The sequence below is a fragment of the Gopherus flavomarginatus genome, chromosome 9, assembly GCF_025201925.1.
Source record: "Gopherus flavomarginatus isolate rGopFla2 chromosome 9, rGopFla2.mat.asm, whole genome shotgun sequence".
In the NCBI taxonomy this organism is placed as follows: domain Eukaryota; kingdom Metazoa; phylum Chordata; order Testudines; family Testudinidae; genus Gopherus; species Gopherus flavomarginatus.
Window position 1 is genome coordinate 40501178 of NC_066625.1, and position 24569 is coordinate 40525746.

Here is a 24569-nt window from a genome sequence, read left to right on the forward strand (position 1 = left end):
CATCAACTGACTCAGGGTAGTGGCCACATGTGCCTGGTCCTTCGGGCAGCTTGCTTCTTCCTTTCCATGCTAACATTGGCATCCCATGAAGATACCCACTGGGGGGCCCCCATCAATACAGCCAGACAGCAGCTCTTTAAAAGGCAAAAAGGGCAGCTAGATTAATAATTGTCCCAATTCACTCTACACCTGGTAGTTGGGATTTCCAAAGGAGTCTGAGGGAGTCAGATGTCTGAAAAGCATAACGTGCTCCTGGATGTTCTTAGCCACGAGTGCAGTGAGAGCAGGCTCTGAGCAATGGTGCTCAATGACTTCTACGGTCAGTCAAAACACTCTGACCTACTGAAGCTATGATGAAGGACAGATAAAAGGAGGATTCATGGACGCAGACGTGGGCCTGGGAGGTGTGTGCAAAGCACTGAACAGACACTACTCTAATTAATCCTCCCAGCACCCCTGTGAGGCAGGAAGGGTGAGTATCATCACCGCCATTTGACAGGTGGGGAAACATGAATGAAAGGTGAAGTGAGTCACTCAAGGCCGCACAGTGAATCAGTGGCAGAGCCAGGATTGGAAGCCAGTCCTCTGTGACTCCAAACTCCATGCTTGTTCCTCCAGACCATGCTGCCTGTGGGAGAAAATGCCAGAAGGCGTTAGGGTTTACCAGAGGGACAGGGGTGCAGGAGGCAGCATTGGAAGAAGGAATGGCATGAGAATAGGTCCCTTGGTTGGATTGGATCCAGTTCCCATTTAGGCTCAGTTTACCACTGGAAGAAGGAAAGAGAAATTGCAAAGAAAACAGGTAAGGAAGATGGCAGTGGGTTGCTTTTAGTTTGGAAATAGTTTTATTGAGAGTAACAAGAGTGACTTACATTCCTGCATTATTATCCCATACAAAAGCACCTCCATGTTACATTCCCCAAAACCATGGCCCCCATCCCAATCTTATATCCAACTCCTTCCACTGAAAACAGGTCCCTTCCCACCCCATCAATTCAACTGCTTCTTTATTTCTAAGGACATTGGCCACTGGAATTTGCCATGTGGTTAAATATATCATCAATCCTGTGGATTTTTAATATTGTTTTCAAAGCAAGGGGCAGGCAGTACCTTTTCAAAGTGTTACATGAAATTTTATCTACACAACTACTATTAAAGTTTCTACACATTGAACAGTTTATCCCCTATCCCATGCATCAAAGATGGTCCCATTTTTATAGCCCTAGATAATTGCTAATGCTGATACAACAGTAACAAACAAACTACAGAAAACCTCATTCGCTAATGTTTCCATGCATCAAAGCTTCAAGGGCTGATCCAAAGCCCAAGGAAGGCAATGCAAAGACTCAGGGCCGGTGCAACCATTTAGGTGACCTAGGCAGTTTCCCAGGGCACTGGGATTTGGGGGCGCCATTTTCTTCAGCAGTGACCACAGCAGCCGGATCTTCAGCTACCCCGGTTGCCGCAGGCATTTAGGTGGAGGGAGCTGGGGCAGGGGAGCATAGGGAGGGCCGCCTGCAGCAAGTAAGGAGGGGCGGCACGCAGGGGAACTCCCTGCCCCAGCTCACCCCTGCCCCAGCTCACTCCTGCCCCGCCTCCTCCACGAGCACACCGTGGTTGCTTCATTTCTCCCGCCTCCCAGGCTTGCGGCACCTAAGCTGACTAGTGCCGCAAGCCTGGGAGGCGGAAGAAGTGAAGCAATGGTGGCATGCGCGGGGAGGAGGTGGGGCAGGGGTGAGTTGCTTAACTTCTCCCGCCTCCCAGGCTTGCAGCGCCAATCAGCTTAGGCGCCACAAGCCTGGGAGGTGGGAGAAGTGAAGCAACCATGGCATGCTCGTGCTTGTAGCAGGGTGAGCCGGGGCAGGGGGTTGCCTCAGGGTGGAGGGTGGGGAGCTGCCGCAAGGGGGGCGCTTCAGGGTGGAGGAGTGTAGCTGCCGTGGGGGGGGGGGCGCCTCAGGGCGGAGGGGGGAGCTGCTGCGTGGGGGGGGCCTCAGGGCGTGTGGGGGGGCGCAAGGTGGAAGTTTTGCCTAGGGCGTGAAACATCCTTGCACCGGCCCTGCAAAGACTCCCACTGATGTCAACTGCTTTGCAGCGCACACTAACTTTGCCCCTGATCTGGGCCAATACATTTTGGAACAGACAATCTCTGCCATATTGCTTTATTTTTGGCCTATACTAAAAATTCTTTTCCCTGTAAGGTTTATAAATTCCACAAGCTTCAGCCCCTAGAGTCTTTAATTAAAATATCGTTAAATATAATATCCTTAATTCAGTCATCCTTAACTGATCTTGTAAGTTTCTTGATATGAAGCTATTTTGTCTGAAAATCTTAAAAGCTCTGCCTATTTCTTGAGCAGAATAGGTAAGTTCCTTCAATCAGAGATACTCATATTTTGACTCTGACAGTGCGGCGTGTCATGGACAATGGTGGCATCATTGACAAAGTCATCCTTAAAACGAGTAAAAAACCAGGAAAGTTCTAATGGGCGATACAAAAGACTGCTGACTTCCAACATTGCAAACTTCAAACCATCTGAACCGACAGCCTGCAGACATAGCCTGTGGTTTTAAATCTGAGTGAGATCTAAAAACAAGACAAGTTCGAAGTTCCTGGGCCCAATTCTCCTCTCACCTACTCTGGTGTAACTCAAGAGTGAGTGCACTGAAACTAATGTAAAAGTGACAGAAGAATTAGACCCTCTACATTTGAGTTATATTGAGTCATCTGAGAGCACTTTCTAATGGAGACTAACAGAAATTATTCTTCACCCACTCCCCCATTCTCCAATAACTCACAAATAGCTCAAATGAAGTGGCTCAAACAATTCTTCTTTGGGCTGAGACAAAAACATAAAATTGAAGCCTGCATTTGTCTGTGTAAATTATAATGGCTGCTTTCAACTACCTGAAACGGGGTTCCAAAGAAGATGGATCTAGACTGCTCTCAGTGGTACCTGATGACAGAACAAGGAGTAATGGTCTCAAGTTGCAGTGGGGGAAGTTTAGGTTGGATATTAGGAAAAACTTTTTCACTAGGAGGGTGGTGAAGCACCGGAATGGGTTACCTAGGGAGGTGGTGGAAGCTCCTTCCTTAGATGTTTTTAAAGTCAGGCTTGACAAAGCTCTGGCTGGGATGATTTAGTTGGGAATTGGTCCTGCTTTGAGCAGGGGGTTGGACTAGATGACCTCCTGAGGTCCCTTTCAACTCTGGTATTCTATGATTCTATGAGCCTCTGAAAGAGCAAGCTGGAAATCAGTCTTAACTAGATCACATGCTACCAGCACCAATTATAAAAAATGTTTTTCGTGCATTTCATTCTGTCATGTACCATAGCACCACTATCCAAGTTAAGCTTGAAGAAACTAGTTCAGAATCATACTGCCAAATTCTATAAAGGATACTTCCTCCTATTTAATTTTTATAGCAGTGTCATCAATCAATAAAGAATAATACCAGAACATCTTAATGAGAATGATGTAGGAAAGTGCTTGAGTTCCAGAAAAAATACCAATTGGGCAGAATTTGTGGGCTGGACACGACTGGAAATATTAAGTATAGAAATGTGCAAAAGGATTTTTATTAGGATATTTAGCAGTTCCCTTAGACTCCTTTGGAAATCCCAGGAAAGATGCAAAGTTTGGACCTGAATCCAGATCTTTACTTTTTTGGGGCCATCTCTAATTAAGCGCTGATCACTTATGTTTCTTACAGGCCAGGAAAAGAAAACACCCAGAAAGGAGGAAATGAACTCCCTGAGAGAGGGGAACATTCACACAGATTGACTTGAGAGGGTCATTTCAGCAGCGTCATCTGCAAAGCTGTATTTGCATGTGAGGTGAGACCATTTCAAAGTACTTGCTGGCACATCTCCTGCAAGAGAAAATGCCTGAGAGTTACAGCAGCATTCATGAAACATGTGGGTCCAGGTTCCCCACTGCCCTGCACCCCCGGATAGTCAATTACACCTAGGCAGCATGAGCACAGCAGATACGAATGCTATTGGTTCATGCCCTCTTTGCACAGGTGTGAGTGACATCACAAGACATGGTGGCAAATCCAGCCCCTGGTGGAGCCACTTAGCTCACCACATTGGAGTTGCAGCAATTGGGCTAAAGGATATGAGTCCAGATGGGGTTTGCCAACAGCTGGAGATCACCAAAGAACGGGTGAGAGCTACCAGTGCTGGTTGTACTGGGAAGGGAGAGGGGACTTGATTTGCTTGTTCCGTGCTCAGAGCCGTAGTCAATGAACAGGGCATGTTTGAGATGGGACAACACCTTGAACCAAATATTACTTGTGTGGCTCTCTGGGCTTCAAAGGGGTTACAGCAGGGATGAATTTGTCTCCTTTTGTTTTCTTTTGGTAGCATTAAGCAACGCATTTCTCCCTCAGTCTACGGCATTGTGGTTGGGTGAGTTGCACCCGTGCTTGCCTGTGACTTGATGTACAGTCAGCAGCCAACTACTTCTACTCAGGATAGTCTCTGATACCAGTCTCCTGAGAGAGGCATTGTAGAATAACCATACCCAGTTCTCAGCTAGCACAGTCATCTGTAGAGTGCTTTACAAAGGAGGGCAGTAGCATTATTCCCATTTTACAGGTGGGGAAACTGAGGCACAGAGCGCTGAAGTGACTTGCCCAGTGGTAGAGCCGGGAATAGAACCTATGTCTTCTGAGTCTTAGTCCTGTGCCCTACCACTAGGAAACACTGTCTAGGAGCAGTAAGTAGATATGTCAAACATATAATGCCATTGATGAAGGGGAGGCATGTGCCTATCTGGGAAAGAGAGAAGGGATGTCTAGACCACTGGGAATATCAGCTGGGGGGAAATCCACAATTGGCTTCATTTTGGAAGGGATGTTAAGCAATCAGAAAGCAGCTAAGGACCTATCCTTGCTCTTACAGAAGCAAGAGCGCAACCCATTGTGGTGCATTGAGAAATAACATAGAGTCACTGAAGGAGAAGAAAGTGAGCGAGCAGATGATGAGAACTCTTGCTGAAAAAACATCAGGGTGGTGGAAGAATGTTCTGAAACATCTCAGCAGATTCCTTCTGCTGGAATCTGACCAAGGTATGGGGAGAGGAGCCAACAGATAATGTGGTTACTCATTCAGAAAGAGTCCCGGAGGAGAAGGTTAAACTTATACCTGCCTGATGACTCTCATCCAACTAAGGAGAGGTTTTCTTGCCCACACCTAGGAATCTCAAAAGGTATGTGACTGGCAGATTAATGTGGATCCTTAGGACATGCCAAACCTTTAGTGCATGGTCTCAGAATCCTCACTGAACCAAGTGGGGAGAATTGTAATGCTAAGGCAGGTGGCTGAACGTCCCAACCATAGCGTGCTTGTGTTTCCATTCACTGCTGTTGATCTTACAAGAGGCAGCGTGAGCGGCAGCGACTCTTAGCATTTTGACACAATCGATATTGCATCCCAGTTACCGTGGATCCTGGGCTCTTATTGCACTCACCGTCATGTCTTCTTCGGTATCTTCAGAACTGCTTATCACGATGCTGGAGTCTTCTGAAAACAGAAGACAGGGAGTCAAGTGCCAGTTTGAACAGGTGTAGTGTGAAAGCTACCGAGGGCTTGTGCAGAAAGGAGCACAGGACAGAGGAAAAACTGGCAAAGCAACGTGGGTCCCTCCCCAGCCACACAGTGCTTGCCAAAGCCATGTAAGGGCCACATAGTAGGCTGGTTGATGAGTGTTGCATTAGAGTCCTCTCCACTGGCTGGGGCATAGCAGCGAGAGCTTCTACAGAGAGGCAGTTTCCTCTGTTGCTGCATGTGCTGATTTTCCTTTTCACCCCAGCTGAGATACATTTCACCTCTGTGCTGCCCTCCTGCCCTGTTCTGCTACAAGAAGTCCAGTGCTTCAGGGAATCATTTCCAGCATCATACCCTCCAATCTGCCTGGCATTTCTATTCCTTGCTGTCTTATTTTCCTCCCTTATTCCCATTTCGACTCCTGAGACCTTCTGCTGCCGTTCCTTTCTTCCTTCCCTTGGTGTTGAGGCTGTGTGGTTGTGTCTCTCTGCATCACTGTCTAGCCACATGGAACTTAGCCTTTTCCATCTCCTCCTCAGTCAACCTTTTCAACTCCCTCATTATTTTCAGTCACTCATTTCAGAACAGTTCCTTGTTTGTCTGTACGTGAAACCAGGAAAGCCCAGATTACTAAATGTTGCTATAAATCATGGATTCTCTACCTGTGGTCCAGATCCCTGGCAAGGGGCTCATTAACAATTTGGGGATGTGGTGGGTGGGACTTCTCTTTATGGCTATACGGGAGAGGTCCCAAAATTATTGGAAGTGGGGATGGTCTCTGAACTTTTGTGTTGTAACATGGGGTCATGTCATGAAAGAGGTTGAGTAGCCAGCTGCTCTGCAATGACTGTAAGGGCTCTATCAATGGCCGTTTGGTTTTACACGTTGAAGCTCCAACTCATTTGATTTTCATTGAGCTGCTGTGACAATTAGGGAACCCAACCCTTTACCCTAGGATAAGGAGTCTTGGCTAAGCACATGTCACTACAGTCCATTCAGACCCCTGCAGGCCTTCCAGGTGATTTTACCTGATGGCTGGGTACGTGTGGAGGTACTAAACTGTGATGGGGTGTGCAAGTCTCAGCCAATGCCAATGCTGAAACCTCTTACTGCTGCTAGGCTGTGTTTCCCCATCTGGCTCCACGGATGCCACTCCTCTCCCAGGCCCTGTTACCTGCCTGCTCATCCTTACCCTGGAAGTGTGGCCCCATCACTGCCTTCCCCAGCTCCTCCACCAGCTCCCCCGCATTCCAGGTTCCAGTGAGAAGTTGCCTCCCTCCATGGATATGGTCCATCCTCTCTGATGGATGTTGTGTTTTTTCTCCTTCCCTCACCATTCCCTCTTCTTGTGGGTCATTCATTGGCTCTCTGCCCAGGGCTGGTGCAAGAGCATTCTCCTCCACAGCTCCTTCTAGTAGAAAAAAGCCTTTTTGTATCTTTCAGCCTTGCCACTCTGTTCACCCAGAGGGGGTTGGTTCACCTCTCAAAGGAGGTCTCTGTGGCCTATGGCCCTGATCTAGCAAAGATCTTAAATTTAAACACTGTGACTCAAATGAGGAGCTTTCCTGGATCAGTAGCTATATCTCTCAGCTCTTCTTCTCAGGACTTCACTATGGAAAACATGGGAGGCTGCATTTTTAAAAGTATCCACCAGATGTCCTCCCTGCAGTCCCTGTCTGTCTGTCGGCTGGGACACCGATCTGGCTTGGAGGGCTGGGGAAGGGCCCAGCACTATCTGGGCAAGGCTGTGGCTGCATTTGAGACTGGTAGAGCTTGATTCCTGGCTGGATTATGCCTGTGCCTGCCTTGCCGAGCACTGTGGCCTCACAAGTCTGCTAAGTGGCCCCAGTGTGATACTTGCTGATGTTGTGTGATACTTGACCTCTCTCATACCCCTCCAGAGATTCTAGTTTTCCATGATAAAAACCTCCCACAAAATTCTCTGATAAAAAGACATAAAAATCTGTGTTTTTCCACAATAAAAGGAAACGCTGAACTGTAGTTTCCCCAGCCACAGTATAGACAGGTATCCACTGAACACAATGTTTGATTGATCTATTTACAATTTTTAAGCTAGCAGTCTGAGCCCTGCTGTCTGGGGCTGACAGCCGGAGCTCTGCCTGTTCTCCAGATTATCCGAATTTTTGATTATCCGATCTGTCCCCGGTCCCAATTAGATCAGAGAATCGGGGTTCCACTGCACATGTTCTTATTTTTTAACAAAATGTAAAAACGAGAGATTCTCTCTAAAAACACAAATTCCACGTTTTCCCCTGGCAAACAGATTTCTAGAATCCCCGCTTCTTCTTCTTCTTAACTGATAATAATAAATAATAGCAGTAGGAGAGGTGAGATGGGAGTGCTAAGAAAACAGTTCCAAATATTTGTTTTGAACAACAATGTTGGCAACCCTAGCTGAGTCCTAGTCCTGTGCTCTATCTACTAGGCTGTACTGCCTTTGCCCTGCTCCTTACATGAGCATGGAAGGTGAAAATTACAATGCCAGAAATCTGGAGGGTGAGGCTTTGACCTCTGTTTCATAACCATTACATTCCTTTCAGGACCCTTCTCATGGCTACGTCTAGCTGCTTTGGCCCAAGCTCCCCTTTCCAGATGCACCGTTGTGATCTCCCCACAAGGCTCCCACTTGGCCCTTCCTACCTTGATCTCCAGGCTCAGAGTGGGTGTTTCCCAGCTCCTGTGAGAGCACAGCGCCTCTCGCTGCAGGAGCCCCTCCGCAGTTTCTGCTGGGTGTTGAGGTGCTGGGCCCAGGCTGCAGGTCCCAGTCTAGCAAGCCCTGGTTGCACTTGCTGGGGGTTCCCTCGACCACTTTGGGCTGAGATTCAAGCTTCAGCACCTTGGGAGGTGTCTGGATGGCTTTTTCCGCTTGGCCTGGTTTCCTCTTCCCCAGGGGAGCCTGGGGAGGGAGAAGAGCCCCTAAGCAGTGTGGGGATGGGTACCCATCCAGGGAGTGTTGTGGGGCAGGCTGACAGTGTGCTGGGCCAGAGGTTTGCTCGGTCCTCTGAACACCCAGCCCAGTTGTGGGGGACTCTTTAAAATCCAATTACTGCTCAAAAGATCCAGGGTAAAATATAAAGGGCTGGACTGTTATTGGGAAGTGAGGTCTCTGCTCTGTCATCCATCTCCCTGGGTTTGGGCTCCGATGCCACATGCTGCCTGCAGGGGGTGGGTGGAGTGCGCAGGGGGTGGGCAGAGTTATGACCCTTCTTTGCCCCACTCCACATGCTCCAGTTGACGCTGGCTGGGCTCCCAGGGCAGTAGGGAAGGAAAACTGCACCTTACTCAGGGCTGTGGTAAAAGAGAGGGGGCTATGGGAGGGACCATGACGCCCCGGGGGTACTGCTGGGATAGTAACCTGCGCACATGACCACAAGCTCAGGGTGAGTGCAAAGGGCAGTCTAGCCCTACATGGTCAGAGTACTGAGTGTGAGCTCTTTGGGGCAGTGGCCATGTCTCTGTGCTGCATTTGTACAGTGCATGTGTAGCACAATGGGCTTCTGGGCTGTGCCTGGGACCTAGAAGCTGCCACGCCACAACCAGTGACACCCTCTTCTCTTCCCTATGCACTTTACGGAGCGCTGTAGTGAATCTGGGGCCTGAGTGCCAGCCTCTCTCAACCCACAGGACAGACTCTGGGCAGGAGGCAGTCGTGCGAGTTTCCTCCACCCCACTTGCACCCCACCTTGCCCTGCAGAGACCACCAGAAGTGTTGGGTTTGTCCAATTTTTGGAGGGGCCCTGGGGGATGCCTCCAGCAGGTGGCGTAAGGGGCAGAGACCCTGATACCCCTCAGGGAGGAGAAAAATACCTCCATCATACCAGGGACAGGCTCCCTTATGCTTGGTTCTGCACATAGACTTAGGGAGACACAATCCCTGCCCTAAAGAGATTACAGGCCAAGAAGGCAGAGACTTATAGGGAGGCAATCAAATAGATACAATGTGCTGGTGGGAATCAGCATAGCCCAACCATCTGCTGTACCTTTTGGTCCAATTGCTCTGCTGGTCGCTAGGCTCCTCCCCCATGAACTCAGGTCCGGATCGGAGAGGGAGGGTCATTGGCAAGCCAGAGCTCAATTTTCCATAATCAGCAGGAAACTTACCATGCCCAGGTGCGTCTCCTGGATGTTGCCAGTAAGCATGGGAACCAGGTGCTGCTCTCGAGTCCTGATCTGAGTGAACTCCCCTGGCTGGAGAAAGCACAAAGGAGCAATTAAAAGGAGCCTTTGGCATTCGGGCTAATAAGGGCCAGTGGGTATCTGAGGTCAGCTTTTCGGAGTTCTAATCTGGACATTACAGGGGCCAGATCCAAAGACCCTGTGGAGCTGCTTCCTCAGCTTGGGCTGACTGATGGCCTGCTACAGCTGGGGAGAGAGAAAAGGAGAAGCTGCTGCGAGAGAGGCTGAGGAACCACTGAGTGCAGGGGCCTGGGTGTGAGGCAGCCCAGGTAGTTGGACCTCCAGAGGAAGAGGATCACGGGACATGAGTCTGGGAAACAGCTGACTTGAGTGGCAAGGTAGGGAGTGGTCCAGGGAAGGAATAAGAACATAAGTATGGCCAGATTGGGGGAGACCAATGATCCATCTCACTTAGTATCCTATCTTCTGACAATGGCTGGTGCTAGATGCTTTAGAGGAAATTAATAGAACAGGACAATTATCAAGTGATCCACCCCTGTCATCCACTCCCAGCGTCGGCAGTCAGAGGCCAGGGATATCCTGAGCATGGGATTGCATCCCTGATCATCTTGGCTAACAGGTACAAACAAGGGCTACTAGGATGATCAGAGGAATGGAAAACCTGTCTTATGAAAGGAGACTCAAAAGAGCTTGGCTTGTTTAGCCTAACTAAAAGAAGGTTGAGGGGGCATATGATTGCTCTTTATAAATATATCAGAGGGATAAATATTAGGGAGGGAGAGGAATTATTTAAGCTTAGTACCAATGTGGACACAAGAACAAATGGATATAAACTGGACACTAGGAAGTTTGAACTTGAAATTAGATGAAGGTTTCTAACCATTAGAGGAGTGAAGTTCTGGAACAGCCTTCCAGGGGGAGTAGTGGGGGCAAAAGACATATCTGGCTTTAAGACTAAGCTTGATAAGTTTATGGAGGGGATGGTATGATGGGATAGCCTAATTTTGGCAATTAATTTGGCAATTGATCTTTGATTATCAGCAGGTAAGTATGCCCAGTGGTCTGTGATGGGATGTTAGATGGGGGGGATCTGAGTTACTAAAGAGAATTCTTTCCTGGGTGCTGGCTGGTGAGGCTTGCCCACATGCTCAGGGTTTAACTGATCGCCATATTTGGGGTCGGGAAGGAATTTTCCTCCAGGGCAGATTGGCAGAGGCCCTGGAGGTTTTTTGCCTTCCTCTGCAGCATGGGGCACGGGTCACTTGCTGGAGGATTCTCTGCAGTTTGAGGTCTTCAAACCACAATTTGAGGACTTCAATAACTCAGACATAGGTTAGGGGTTTGTTACAGGGGTGGATGGTGAGATTCTGTGGCCTGCATTGTGCAGGAGGTCAGACTAGATGATCATAATGGTCCCTTCTGACCTTAAAGTCTATGAGTCTCTGATGAACCTATCCCCCAAGAACTCATCTAATTCTTTTTTGAACACCATTATACTTGTGGCCTTCACAACATCCCCTGGCAACGTGTTATACAGGTTGATTGAGCATTGTGTGAAGTAGTACTTCCTTATGTTTGTTTTAAATCTGCTACCTGTTAATCTCATTGGGTGACCACAGGTTCTTGCGTTATGTGAAAGAGTAAATAACATTTCCTTATTCACTTTCTCCACACCATTCATGATTTTATAGCCCTCGATCATATCCCTCCTTAGTCACCTCTTTTCTAAGGCAACCACTCACTGTCTTTTTAATCTCTTCTCATACAGAAGCTGTTCCTAGCTCTTAATCTCCTTTTGAGATGGGTGACCAAGATGGATTTATGTAGTGGCATTATGATATTTTCTGTCTTATCATCTATCCCTTTCCTAATGGTTCCTAACATTCTGTTAGCTTTTTTGACAGCTGCTGCACCTTGAGCAAATGTTTTCAGAAAACTGTTCACAATGACCCCAAGATCTCTTTCTTGAGTGGTAACTGCTAATTTAGTTCCCCTCATTTTGTATGTACAGTTGGGACAATGTTTTATAATGTGCATTACTTTGCATTTATCAACATTGAATTTCATCTGCCATTTTGTTGTCCAGTCACCCAGCTTTGTGAGATTCCTTTGTAACTCTTCACAGTCAGCCTTGGATTTAACTGTCTTGAGTAATTTTGTATTGTGTGCAAACTTTGCCACTTCACTGCTTACCCCTTTTTCCAGATCATTTATAAATATGCTGAACAGCATTAGTCCTAGTACAGATCCTCAGGGGACCCCCACTATGTACCTCTCTCCTGAAACTGACCATTTAGTCCTACTCTTTATTGTTTGTCATTTAACCAGTTGCTGATCCATGAGAGGACTTTCCCTCTTATCCCATGACTGTTTACTTTGCTTAAGAGCTTTAGGCTTGGGACTTTGGCAAAGGCTTTCTGAAAGTCCAAGTATACTATATCAGCTGGATTACCTTTGTCCACATGCTTATTGATACATTTAAGGAATTCTAATGATTTCCCTTTGCAAAAGCCAGGTTGACTCTTCCCAACATATTGTGTTCATGTATAATTCTCTTCTTTACTATAGTTTCAGCCAGTTTGCTTGATACTGAAGTTAGGCTTACAAGCCTGTGGGTATTTCTACAATGGCAAGTTTCTGCGAAACAGGGTATACCACTTTTATTAAAGCATTGGAATTAAACTGCTGTTGTGTGTCCACACTGTGCTCCTTGTGACAGTGGAGAACATCCACATTAGCAACTCTTGCAATGGCAAAGAGAGCAGTGCACTATTGTAGCTATCCCACTGTGTAAACTAGCTGCAGAGTGCTTTGGGAAGGGTTCACAATGCTTCATGGGGCAGACACAGCATCACATGATGCAGGTTTCCCAATCCCATTGTTCCATGGGCATCCAACTACATTGCCAATTGCTTTTCAACTGAAGTGGGGGGTGGGGTGGGAGAGTGTGTGACAGGGAGTGTGTGTGTGTATGGAGGGGGGAGAGACAGTGTGTTTTGGGGGACAGTGAGTGTGTCAGCTTGCTGTCTTCTAAGTTCAGACAGCGGCAGAAAGGAACAGGTTCTGAGGCAGGGCGAGGGGGAACCCCCGCCATCAGCCCCTGCCTTCCTCCGCACAGCAATCGGTCTCTGTCTCTCTCTCTCTCACACACACACCCCAACCTGCCTCTGTGTTCAACATCACAAGTGTTCCACATCAATGATTTGCTTTGTGTCCCAGAGCAGATCAGCACAGCATGCAATGGCTGTCAGAAACAGAGCTTTGAAAGGGGAGGGGCACATGTCTCCAGGGCAGCCAAGTTCAAAACAATGAGCAGAGTGGTCATTTGAGAGATTATGGGACATTTCCAGAGGCCAACTGATTGCTTTCTGCACTCTAATGTGTTTACACTGCCAATACAACGCTGGGGCCTCTGTGCTTTAAGGCTTAGGACTCTCAGGATATGTCTACACTACCCACGTTGCCGAGGCAGCCCTGTGACATGGGATGTGTAGACATGCTTTATCATGCTTTATCACCAGGGGGAGAGCTCTCCTGGTAATAAAAAAACCCCACCCTGAACATGGCTCCTGGTGAGAAAGCACTGTCTATACTGGTGCTTTTCAGTACTAAAACTTTTGTCGCTCAGGGTTTTCTTTTTTTCACATCCCTGAACAACTAAAGTTTAAGCACTGAAAGTGGCAGTGTAGACACAGCCTCATCGAGGTGGGTTTTTTGAAACGCTGCAACTGAGGAGTTTCTGTGCACTAAGTGGCTTGGCGGTGTGTACACCTTGGGAGTTACACCGCAGAAAGCTGCTTTACTGTGCAGTAACTTGCCAGCGTAGAAAAGGCCTGTAATTGCTAGGATCACCTCTGGTACCTTTAAAAAAACATCAGTGTTACATTAGCAATTCTCCTGTGATCTGGTACAGAGGCTGATTTAAGCATTAGGTTACATACCACAGTTAGAAATTCTACAATTTCATATCTGAGTTCTTTCAGAACTCTTGAGTGAACACCATCTGATTTTGGTGATTTATTACATTAAATTTAAAAATTTGTTCCAAAGCCTCCTCTACTGATACCGAAATCCGGGACAGTTCCTCAGATTGGTAATCTAAAAAGAATGGCTCAGGTGTGGGAGGCCACATCCTTTGCAGTGCAGTCCGGTACAAATAATTCATTTAGCTTCTCCGCATGGGGCTTGACTTCCTGGAGTGCTCCTGTACCACCTTGATCATCCAGTGGCCCCACTGATTGTTTGGCAGTCTTCCTGTACTTAAGACTTTTTTGCTATTAGTTTTTGTGTCTTTTGCTAGTTACTCTTCAATTTCTTTTTTGGCCTGTCCAATTAAACTTTTACTACATTTTTTACTGTGTTGTTTAGCCGTGGTGGCACTTTTTTGATCCTCTTACTGTTTTGTTGTTGTTAATTTGTGGTCTACATTTAGTTTGAACCTCTCTTATGGTGTTTTTAAATAGCATCTATGCAGCTTGAAGGCATTTCACTCTTGTGACTGTTCCTTTTAATTTCTGGAAGCCAGCTGGGAGAAACCAGTTCTAACTGCTTCGTATAGGGTCCATGGACTGGAAACAAGAGGAGAGGGTGGGTCTGGGTTCCCCTACACACCCCAGCAGAGGGGTTAAATGCTGTGGTTTAAAGGCGTCTGAATCCCAAGGGGCTGGAGACGGCTGACTCTTTTCTATAGTTACCAGCGTCCTGCGTCACTAGACATTTCACCACCCCTAGAGGGGAGCGACCACTAAAGAGTTGGCTAGAGTCATAGTGAGAAACTACCAGGCACAGGACTAAATGGTGATTGGCTGAACAAAGGGGGCATATGTGCCATAGTACCTGTTCAGCTGTGGGGAGCATGTGCTGCGGCAAGCAGCCCTGGAGAGGTTGGAAATAACAGACTGGCACAGGCCCCAACAATGCTCTGGTCAGGGCTGTGCAGGAGGTCAGATGAGATGATCCAATGGTCTCTGCAGGCCTTAATCCTATGGGTGACATTCTAGACCCATTGAAGTCAATGGCATTAGAATACCTAGCTGCTATGCGATGCATTTCATCAATAGATCTCAAAGCTCTTTACAGAGGAGCATTATCTCCATTTTACAGATGGGCAAACGGAGGCACAGAAAGGAGAAAGTGACATATCCAAGGTCACCCAGCCGCAGAACCAAGAATACAATCCTAATCTCCTGAATCCCCATCCAGTGCTCTATCCACTAGGCCACACTACCTCTCCTTGACATTATGAAGGCACGATGTCACCTCATGGACCACCCATCCAAATGTGCTTCTCTGTCTCTTTAGTTGTTCATATAGGGCCAACATTGGGCTACAGCGCTTTGTGAAGCACAAAGCCAGGCCAGGCTCTGGTCCAAAGGAGGTTACAGCCTTTATGGGATGTCACCATGTGAACGTGTGGACTCACCCCCACGGCGCCTCCTGCTGGTTGCTTCAGGGAATTAGCTCTATTCCAGCCATGGAGCGCCCTCTGCAGGCCAGTGATCCACCTGTCTTCTGCTGGTCCCGGGTCCCTCCCTGGACCTCGGTGCCCCTTTAACTGGGTCTCCCCCCTCCCAGGGGAACCCCACCCCACTATCCCCACTTTGCCTCAGTATTGGCTACTGCCCAGTCATTGTCTAGCCCCTTGCCCTGGGGCAGACTGCAGTATCAGCCACTCATCACAGGCAAAGGGGGTTTGGCCTGGCTGCCTTTACCCACCTTTGCAAGCCCAGTACCTTGAAGGCCTAGAATTAGGCCCTGCAGTCTGAGGAGTTGCTGGCCTAGGGCTTCCCAGCTCCTAAGGCTTTTTCCCCTGCCCTGCCTTCCTTTAGGTCCCTGGGTGAGTCCCTGAGCAGCCAGGCCTGTCTCTCTCTCCCTGCCAGAGAGACTCTGTGTGTTTCTGGCTCCCTTGGCCTTCTTATACAGCCCAGGCTTCTGGCTCCAGCTACGGCCCCCTTGCCAGGGCTGTTTTAACCCCTTCAGGGCCGGAGCAGAGACCCACTCTGCTACACACCACCTCTTTGTGTGGCCTTTCTAGGGGTCCCAGCTTCTCCTAACAGACCCTCTTCAGTTTGTTTTCAATCAGATCAGTCCATGAACTCCCTCCTTAAACTGACTCTATCAGCCCTTCTACTCCAGGGTATGCACTCTCTTTCTGTCTCCTGGATGCTTTCTCAGAAGCTGCCTGGTGTGGGTCTGTAGCCCCTTGGCTATCTCAGGCCTTTCTACCTCTTTCTGCCTCTTTGTTCTCTCCCTGTTATACCAGGTCATTTTCTCTGTTGGTCACAGGTGTGGCTGCCTGTCTCCAGGGTTGGCAGTTCTGGCAGCTATGCAGGTATGTGATCAAGCTAATTGCCTGTAAGCAGGAAAGACTATCCTCTCCTTTCTGTCTAGGCTCAGTATAGGATGTGTGACCCCATTACAGAGACCAACCAGTGAGAGGTGGAGCAGGCAGAGCAGCACCTGGCCAGCGAGTGGCGGGTGGTGACAGAATGGGGTGGGAAGAAGGGATGTGGAAGAAAAGAGGGAGAGGTCTCTGAATGTGGGCAGAATGGGGGGCTCTTCCAGATGAAGGGAGCAGCATGAAACAGACCTGTCCCTAAGAGTGGGAGATGGGGACAAGGACAGAATGTCATAGAGTAGAAGTGCATGGTGGTGAAGATCCCCGGGGGATCTCTGTTATTAGGTGTCTGGACAGAATCTCACCCACAGGCTTCAGCACAATGAGAGCCATGCTCTCCTCCTTCGGCCTTTCTCCTGCTAGCACTTGGTGGGAGGGACGCAGCAGCCATGCTCCCATCACTGCAGAATCACGTCCCCCTCACACTCCTAGTCCTGCTCAGCACTCCTTACCACCCATCACGCATGTAAACTCAGCCAGTGTGGCAGGTGAAAGCAACTACAGAATCAGCGCCTGCCCCAGCCCTTGGCACGGGAGGAGCTCTCCCTACCCCTTTGATAAGGGCAAACGCAAATAGCTCCTCTCACCCAGTCCTTAGCTGAAGACATCTCAGTCACTGGAGCTGCTGGGGCAGCGCAGGAGGCAGCATCTACGAAGGAGAAAGATTGAGCTGGGTGGGGCTGTTCTCAGAGACAGTGAAAATACAGTGTCAGCAGAGTGCCCCCATGCCCTGCAAGCAGCTGAGCTGGAAGTGGCCTTCGCGAAGGGCTTGTAACAGTAAGAACTGGCTTGCTTCTCATTCTGATTCCCTATCTCTCATCAGAAGCCTGACTGCTAGGTTCTGGATGAGCCAGGGACGTAGGTGCCTGCTATCTTAGCCAGGAGTCCAGCAAGCAGAACCACAGCAGTAAAACCAGCACGTCATAAAATCCTCACTAACAGTCTTCATATCTGCATGGGGAGATGAGGCAGAAACCACTAGTGATGCTACCTGTAGACCAAACTCATTGCTGGTGGAACTGACTGCAGTGGAGTTACACCAGGGGTGAATCTGGCCGCCTGCTTTCGAACAGAGCAGAGAGTTACCACCTGGCTTGCAGTGATGTGGGAATGGCCTCAACTGGAGGAGGCGGTTCTGAGTCCTTCGAGACACTGAGGCCCTGCTTTTGGGAAACAGCTTCCTATTCTGAAGGGGCAACTCCCAGCTCTAAAGTCATCCAACTAGCTGACAGGCGGGGCCAGTTGCGTCGGAGTGCTATGGATTGCAATCCCAAAACTGGAGCGCACAGGCTGGATTCTCCATTGTCCTGCACCTCAGGCCATCCTTTACATCAGTAGGTGCAAAAGGCTAGGGAATCAGAAAGGGAGCTGTTGCCACCCACTTTGCACTGGTGGGAATGACGGACCCATGGCATCGGGAGATGGCGAATCCGGGGAATGGGACTGAGGCTGAACCCTGAAAGTTAGAGCACCATTAGCTGAATGAGGGCCAATCATGCAAAGAGGAAAGAACTTCTGGACACTTGAGAGACACTGATATTTTGTGGGTTTTAACGTAGCTGCCCCAAAGTGTAACATTTTCCTCTGATTTCACAGGGAGTCTTTTTTAAAAGGGAAAATAGTTTGCACCATTTTCAAGGTATAGTAATTAGTAGTTAGCAAGGCAGGGCAGGTGGTACATTGAGGACCATCTAGCATGTCAATCAGACAAGGCATCATGCAGCCATTCCTCCATCCCACCCAGCACCACCCCATCTCACTCCAGCAGGAGCCACATAGATCAGGTCTCTGAAAACGTCTTACCTTTCTCCCAAGTCACTCTTTCAAACAGAGCCTGGAGTTTGGCTTTACACTTGGCGAAGTCTCCAGCCTGGACACTGGCTCCCACTGCCAGAGGCTGCAGCTTCATGAGCTCCTCTAAGGACTCCTTGATAAAGGGGTGCATGTCCATCACCTCCTGGTCCGATGCGTAGAGATGCATCTTCTCCACTAGCTGCTCACCAGCCCCCATCCTTTTGAGCACGGCTTCCATCTGCTTCAGCTTCCCCTCCAGGTCCTCGTTCCCTAGGCGGTGCTGCCTGTCCACCATCTCCAGCAGCTCCTGCTCCTTCTCTCGGATCAGCTTCACCATGTGTTCAACTCTGTTCTGGATCAGCTCCTGGTTTTCAGTCCTCACTTGGTCCATGTGGTCAGCTTTGCCCTTCAGGCTTTTATAGACATCTTCAAAGTGGGCCTTCTTCCTCTTCAGCTCTTCGCTCAGGCTCCCCAGCTCCTCCTGCCTCCGCTCGATTTCCGTCTGGATGTTGCAGTAGAGTTTTGAGTGCTCACTATCCAGGAGCGCGCAGGAACAGCAGAGGGGCTTTAAACATCCTCTGCAGTAGATATTACTGATGCAAACACAATACAGTTTCATTTGAATGCATACTAAGAAATCCATCTTCTCCACAACCCACTGCTTGGGCTACAGTTGGGGCTGGGGCAAGGCCTTTGGTTGTAGCCACATCCTGAGCCTTGTGATTAGAGCTGGTTGGGATTTTTTCAAATAAAATTTTTTTTCATCAAAAAATGCCAATTAGTCCCAAGTGAAACCGTTCACAAACAGGATCGGTGTAAACGAATTTCATGACTCGACAAAATGTCAAGCAATATTTCAAAAGGGTTAGTTTCTACATTTTCAAAATGAAAAATTCTGGTTTTCTGTTCCAAAACAATCTAAAAAAAAATTAAGCTAATTGCAGTCAATAAAGAGAGAGCTTTATAAAAAGAAGAAAAGGTCAAAAATTAAACAAAATGTTTTGATTTACGCAAACATAAACCTTTTCTGATTTGGAAAAATCATTGAGATTTTGACTTTTTGTCCTGATTCAGATGTGGAAAAAAGTTTTGAACTCTCAAAGATTTTAGTGGGGTGGAAAACCATTTCCACCCAATACTATTGTGATGTGAGATGCAGAGGAAAAGGTGAAAAGTGGAGGAGAGGAGAAGGAGAAATAAGATCTCCAAAGTTTCCCACTGGCAGCCAGACTTATGAGGGTTGATTCAAATATTTGGCCACTGGCATATCCTTAACAAAGCATTCTCTACTGGCACATAGAGAAAAAGGGCAGAGAGATAATGGGATAATAACTGCATCCTGTGGAAATTCCCTTCCCATTCTGGGGAATTCCTTAGAGATTCTCTGGGACAGATCCTCCTCAGCTGGTATTAATGGGAATAGTTGTGCTGAAATCAATGGTGATTTACACCAGCTGAGGATGATGCCTTTTGTTTTTCAGGGAGTCCAGAAAAGGGACAGTCTGCAAAGAGAAGACGAATGGAGAAAATCTGCAGCCCAGCATAGCCACCCAGAGGCTATAAGGTGATTCATTAGGAGCTGTTTGTAGAAGCTGGCAGTTCGCTCTTGATGAGAAACAGTATGTCCCTGCCTCTTTGATTCCATTTCTCCTCCCACTCAACTGCTGGTAGATACCAACTAAATTAATAGCCGAGGCACAGAAAGGCTAAGAGACTTGCCCAAGGTCACACACAGTCTGTGGTAAAACAGGGATTTGACACCCACCGCCAATCTCCCAGGCCCTAGCCTAGTCCCCTAAGCACTGGACCAGCCCTCCTTGCAAGGATATACTGGTGCAGCTGCAGGAATGGTACTAATGGTGTCAGCTGCAGCATACCCAGGGCTCAGTCACTACTTTCACCATGCAGGTTATGCTGAGCAGATTTCCATGACTTGGTGGTGAAAATGCTTTAGTCCCATCTACCCTAATATCTTAGCACTGATTTCAGCTGCACTGTTTCTGGCAGTCATTAGCCAGGCTGCAGCCAGTGAGTAAGCGAGACAGAATATCCAGGATGTCTATGCAACACATGCTTCTCATTTGCAGTAATCTCATCGGGCCAGATTCTGATCTCCGTTAGAGTTGCATAAAGCCAAGCATAACCCATCAGTGACAATGAAGTCATTCTGCATTTATAATGGGGCAAATTGGATCCGAATCTGGCCCATTCTGAGGTTAAAACTGTGGGGTCTGGGATACAGACACCTAGAGCCTAAGCAAATCTGAGATGTGCAGAGAAATGTGACGTGAGATTCTCTCTCCTCTTGCTCTTGTTTCTTTTCATGTCGGTCACTTTTCAGTTTGACGGCATCCCAATTAATTCTACCCCGAAGTGTGATTTAAAATGCTACAGGCAACCAAAGAAACAGGGCTGGGTAGATTGGAGGACTAATCAAACCATTGTTCTCTAAGAGAACCGGGAATTTAATTAGTGATTGGTACAGGCAGCAATAGATTACTACACGTGTGTTATATGCATGATTGGCAGGTGAAGCTTCCCCTCGGTGAGGCTAGCTCCCTGTCCTGCCTCTTCTGCCTGTGGCCTCACCCACATTGCACCCCTACTCTGCCCCAGGCCCACCTCCTCCTCCTCCCCTGCTGCAGGTGTCCCTCCTCTCCATCCCCCCTCCTCCTCACCACTTGGGCCCCTGCCGCTGCTCACCAGTCCCTTTTCTCCCCACTTCCTGCTCAGTCCTCTTGCCGCTGCTCGCCAGTCCCTTCTCTCCCCTCTTGGCTCCCCTGCTCACCCTATGCAACCCTCTTCTCCTTCCCCCCTCCACCCCAGTCAGCCCCACTGGTTCTGTCCCCACTAGGCCCCCCACCTCTGTTCGCTGGTCCCTCCTCCCTTCCTCTTCCCTTGTCATCCCCCTCCCCATGTGCATCCCTCCTCTCCTCTCCCCACTTACCCCCTCACCACATCCTCCCTCTTCTTCCCACCCACCTCTGTGCCACATCCCTCCTCCTATTGGAGGCTGAGTGGAGGAAGAGGAGGGACTGGCGAGTGGCGGCGGGGGTGGGGGCTGAGCAGAGCAGAGAGGAGGAACCGATGAGTGGTGGCAGGGGGCGGGGTGGAGAGTGTTGGAGAGGAGCAGCTAGGTGGAGAATGCTGAGCTTTTATATGAGCTATGCAAGTTCCAGGGCAGCTGAGGAGGCAGTATCTGCTATTCAGCTTCCTGGGTTCATCAGTAATCTCCCTGGAGAGTCCCAGGGACCTGGGAAGCAGACAGCTGCCTGGGAACTTGCATGGTGCATAATAAATAAGCAAACTCTTCCTGCAGAAGCCCACTCCCAGCAGGGAGGGGAAGAGGTGGAGCCACCATGGCCCAGGCTTTTGGTGGCAGGATCAGCAGTGGCTGCGATGAGGAGCCTTAGTCCCTCCTGGCCTATTGTACCTGCCACCCATGGTTATATGCCTTTCCATGTGACACATGCATAAGAAATTTGTAAGACTCCATGGAATCTTTAGGAATAGAGGCTTTCTCATACTAACCCAGAGGGTGTTTCAAGCCAGTGCCTCCAGCAGTGGTCAATGCGCCCCGTGTCAGATGAAGTGTGTGTGGGAGGGAAATCCCAAAATGTACCTGGCTGATTGCTCAATGGGGTGTGTGACACATACTTTGTCACCCTTGTTACTGTACCACATGTAGAAGTTTGAGTCTCCTCTTGCCTCCAGACTAAAGACCCTGGTCTTTTAATTCAAGCAGTAAGGGCTCATGAATTTAAATAATAGAATATCAGCAGAAGGTCACCTAGTTCAAAGCAGGACTAATCCCCAGACAGATTTTTGCCCCAGATCCCTAGATAGTTCCCTCAAGGAATGAGCTCACAACCCTGGGTTTAGCAGGCCAATGCTCAAACCACTGAGTTATTCCTCCCCACTAAGGTCCCTGCTGAAGAGCAGCCCTGGGGCACTGTTAGAGGTGCAGGAGGATGCAAATTCTAGCCTGACCCCATCGCGATCTGCTGACACTCTGAAGCAAGGGTGGGAATGTGCGGAGGCCACTTGAAAAAGAGCTGGCCTCATTTTACAGATGGGGAAACTGAGGCACAGGAAGAGGCTGTTGTGACATTACACCCCATATTCTGCATAGAAAGATGCTTATGATATGAATATGGCATAACTACGATATATTTTATGCAAGATGGCTCATGTAAGATACCATTAACAAGGTTATGATTTACTGAGTGTGATTATCCAATTTGTATGCATGTATCATTTCTGTATCTAAAGTTAGGAATATTGACTATGTAACAATTACATCTATGTGTGTACATGGGAGGAACGTCCACCAGACAGTAGGCAATCCTCCTGAATGACCCATTTAAGAAGGACAATAGAACTCTGAAGATACTAATCTCCCACCTTCCTGAGGTGCTTCCTGGGACACTGCATTGACACTACAAGATCAGGTGATAATGTCACCTGATGAAAAATACCCCCTTGGACACTGCTGGTACTTTTCCACTGTAGTGGGATGGGGATCAAACAAAGGATTCCGACCTTAGGTAAATCCTTTTTAAGGGCTGGGGAGGGGGTTGAGCTTGACTCCCCTCCATTGCCTACCCAAGAAGAAAGACTGCTGAAAGTACCTGAAGGGACAAAGGAACTAACCTGAGGAGAAAGGCTAGGGTGAGTTCAGACTGAGACAGGGGTCCAGTCTGTAAGAAGAAATAACTGGAACTGTAAGCTACAAAAACTCTGCAACTTACCTAAAGTAACATTTAGAGTGAGAAATTACTTCTTGAAAGTACTTTCTTTTAAGATCTTAGCTTAGTATGTGTATTTTATTTGCTCAGTAATATGCTTTGCTGTGTTTGCCATCCCTTATAATGACTTAAAATCTGCCTTTTATAGTTAATACATTTGTTTTGTCTATTATTAAACCCAGTTTGCGCAATTTCTACCTGGGGTAGGGGGAGGGCAAGAAGTTGTGCATATTTTTCTTCACATTGAGGGAGAGGGCGAATTTTTATGAGCTTGCGCTGTGCAGATCTTTCTATACAGTGCAAGACAATATTATTTTGGGTTTATTCCCCAAATGGAGTGTGCACATGAGTGCTGAGTGAATCCTCTCACACAGAGCTGGCTTCAGTCTGTGTCTGCAGCTAGGTGTGGCCTTACCTCTGTGTGTGTGCTGCAAGAGACTGGAGAGCCTAATTCAACAAAACAGGGAGAGAGAATCCAGGCTGGTGGAGCAGGAGGGCTCAGTGAAACTCCAGTACATCAGGTGGCATCCCAGAAGAGGGGTCCAACTCATCACAGCTGTGACTTGCCCAAGGTCACATAGTGGGTCAGTGGAAGAGCTGAGAATAGAACCCAAGGGCCATATTCTTGCTACATGACTCAAGTAGCTCCTGCGGAAATCAATGGGCATTACCTTCATATCTTGGTGCAAGAAGAAAGGGTCCTAAATTCCCTACACTCCCAGACCTGGCTTCACCACAGACCCTCCCTTCCCATACCCTTTTCCAATGTGCTCACAACTTTGTGGGAATAAATCATAGCTTGATGTTCTTACCTTGTAATATAGTTCTGGTCATTGTGGGTGGGATTGGAACAGAAGAGGATTCTAGACTTCCTTGCTCCCTCCAGAAACTGTTTGGCAGATTCTGCCTTCAGATCTCCCACCTTCTTGGTTTCATGGCTTTTCTTCTTCAAGAACCATTGGTGGGCCTCAAAACATCTGATGCAAAAGAATTCCTCACACTCAGAGCACCAGAATTCAGCCAGATCCTTGCAGCGGTCACAGACCAAGTTGCTGCTGCTGACAATCTTCTGGTAGGTGCTCAGCTTGGCCTGCAGATTGGCGAAGAGCAGGTTGTCCTGGTCTGGGATCCCGCTGACTTGTGGGATGGGAGCCTGGCAGATGGGGCACTGGCCAACGGGCTTGTTCTCTTCCAGGCAGTCGGTGCACAAAGTGTGAAGGCAGGACAGGAGCTTGGGATTCCTGGGTTCTTTCCGGCACCCCTGGCAAAGCAGGAATTGAAATTCTTCCTCCATCACCTTTGGGAGAGAGAGAGACCCCGGGGGTCACCAATGCTGTGCTGCTCTGCTGAGAGCCCCAGTGAGTGATGGAGGGCGGAGCAGGGGGAGAGGAGAGATGTCTCTGTGTAATAGTAATAATATTACAAGCTAACCATGTAGTGTATTTTTTTTTAAATCCCTTCTATCCATTTTAAATTTGCCACCTTTCAATTTCCCCAGGTATCCCCTTGTTTCTGTGTTTTGAGGAAGGGTGAAGGGGAACAAAGGGAACTATGAAGTGTTGTGCTGTGTGGAATATGGCCTGTGTGATGGGGTGGACCAGGACTAGAGGCCTACTGGAGGCTGCTGGATCCTGCCCCCGAATATTGCACTCATATGTCTGTGCCTACATATTGCAAATTCATGGCCCTCAGCATCATGCAAACTGGCTTATTACAGAACACAGTTCACAGTGACATTGCATGCAGCAAAGCTGCACGCCTATCTCTCCTGGGTGTCTACATTGTCCCCACTCCTCAAGTATAAAACCTCACCATGGAAAGATTATTTTATCCAGTCCTGGAGCCAGGGCAATATTATTATCCCCATTTTGCAGATGGGGAACTGAGACACAGCACAGTTCAGTGACTTGCCCAAACCAC

General features: G+C 48.3%; 1 protein-coding gene across 2 annotated transcripts in view; it reads right to left on the reverse strand.

Moving 5' to 3' along the window:
- Positions 1 to 24569, reverse strand: part of LOC127058307 (immunoglobulin superfamily containing leucine-rich repeat protein 2-like) — a 79499-nt gene that overhangs the window by 53545 nt on the left and 1385 nt on the right. Inside the window, exons 2-7 of one of the 2 annotated variants that reach the window (XM_050968125.1) lie at positions 23462 to 23946; positions 17911 to 18494; positions 16695 to 16756; positions 9675 to 9761; positions 8214 to 8469; positions 5476 to 5525 (exon numbers count right to left, since the gene is read on the reverse strand). In XM_050968125.1, the coding sequence (XP_050824082.1) occupies positions 5476 to 5525; positions 8214 to 8469; positions 9675 to 9761; positions 16695 to 16756; positions 17911 to 18494; positions 23462 to 23946 (1524 nt within the window). Of the gene's footprint in view, positions 1 to 5475; positions 5529 to 8213; positions 8470 to 9674; positions 9762 to 16694; positions 16757 to 17910; positions 18495 to 23461; positions 23947 to 24569 lie in introns of both variants that reach the window. The other variant, XM_050968124.1, reaches the window with a different exon arrangement.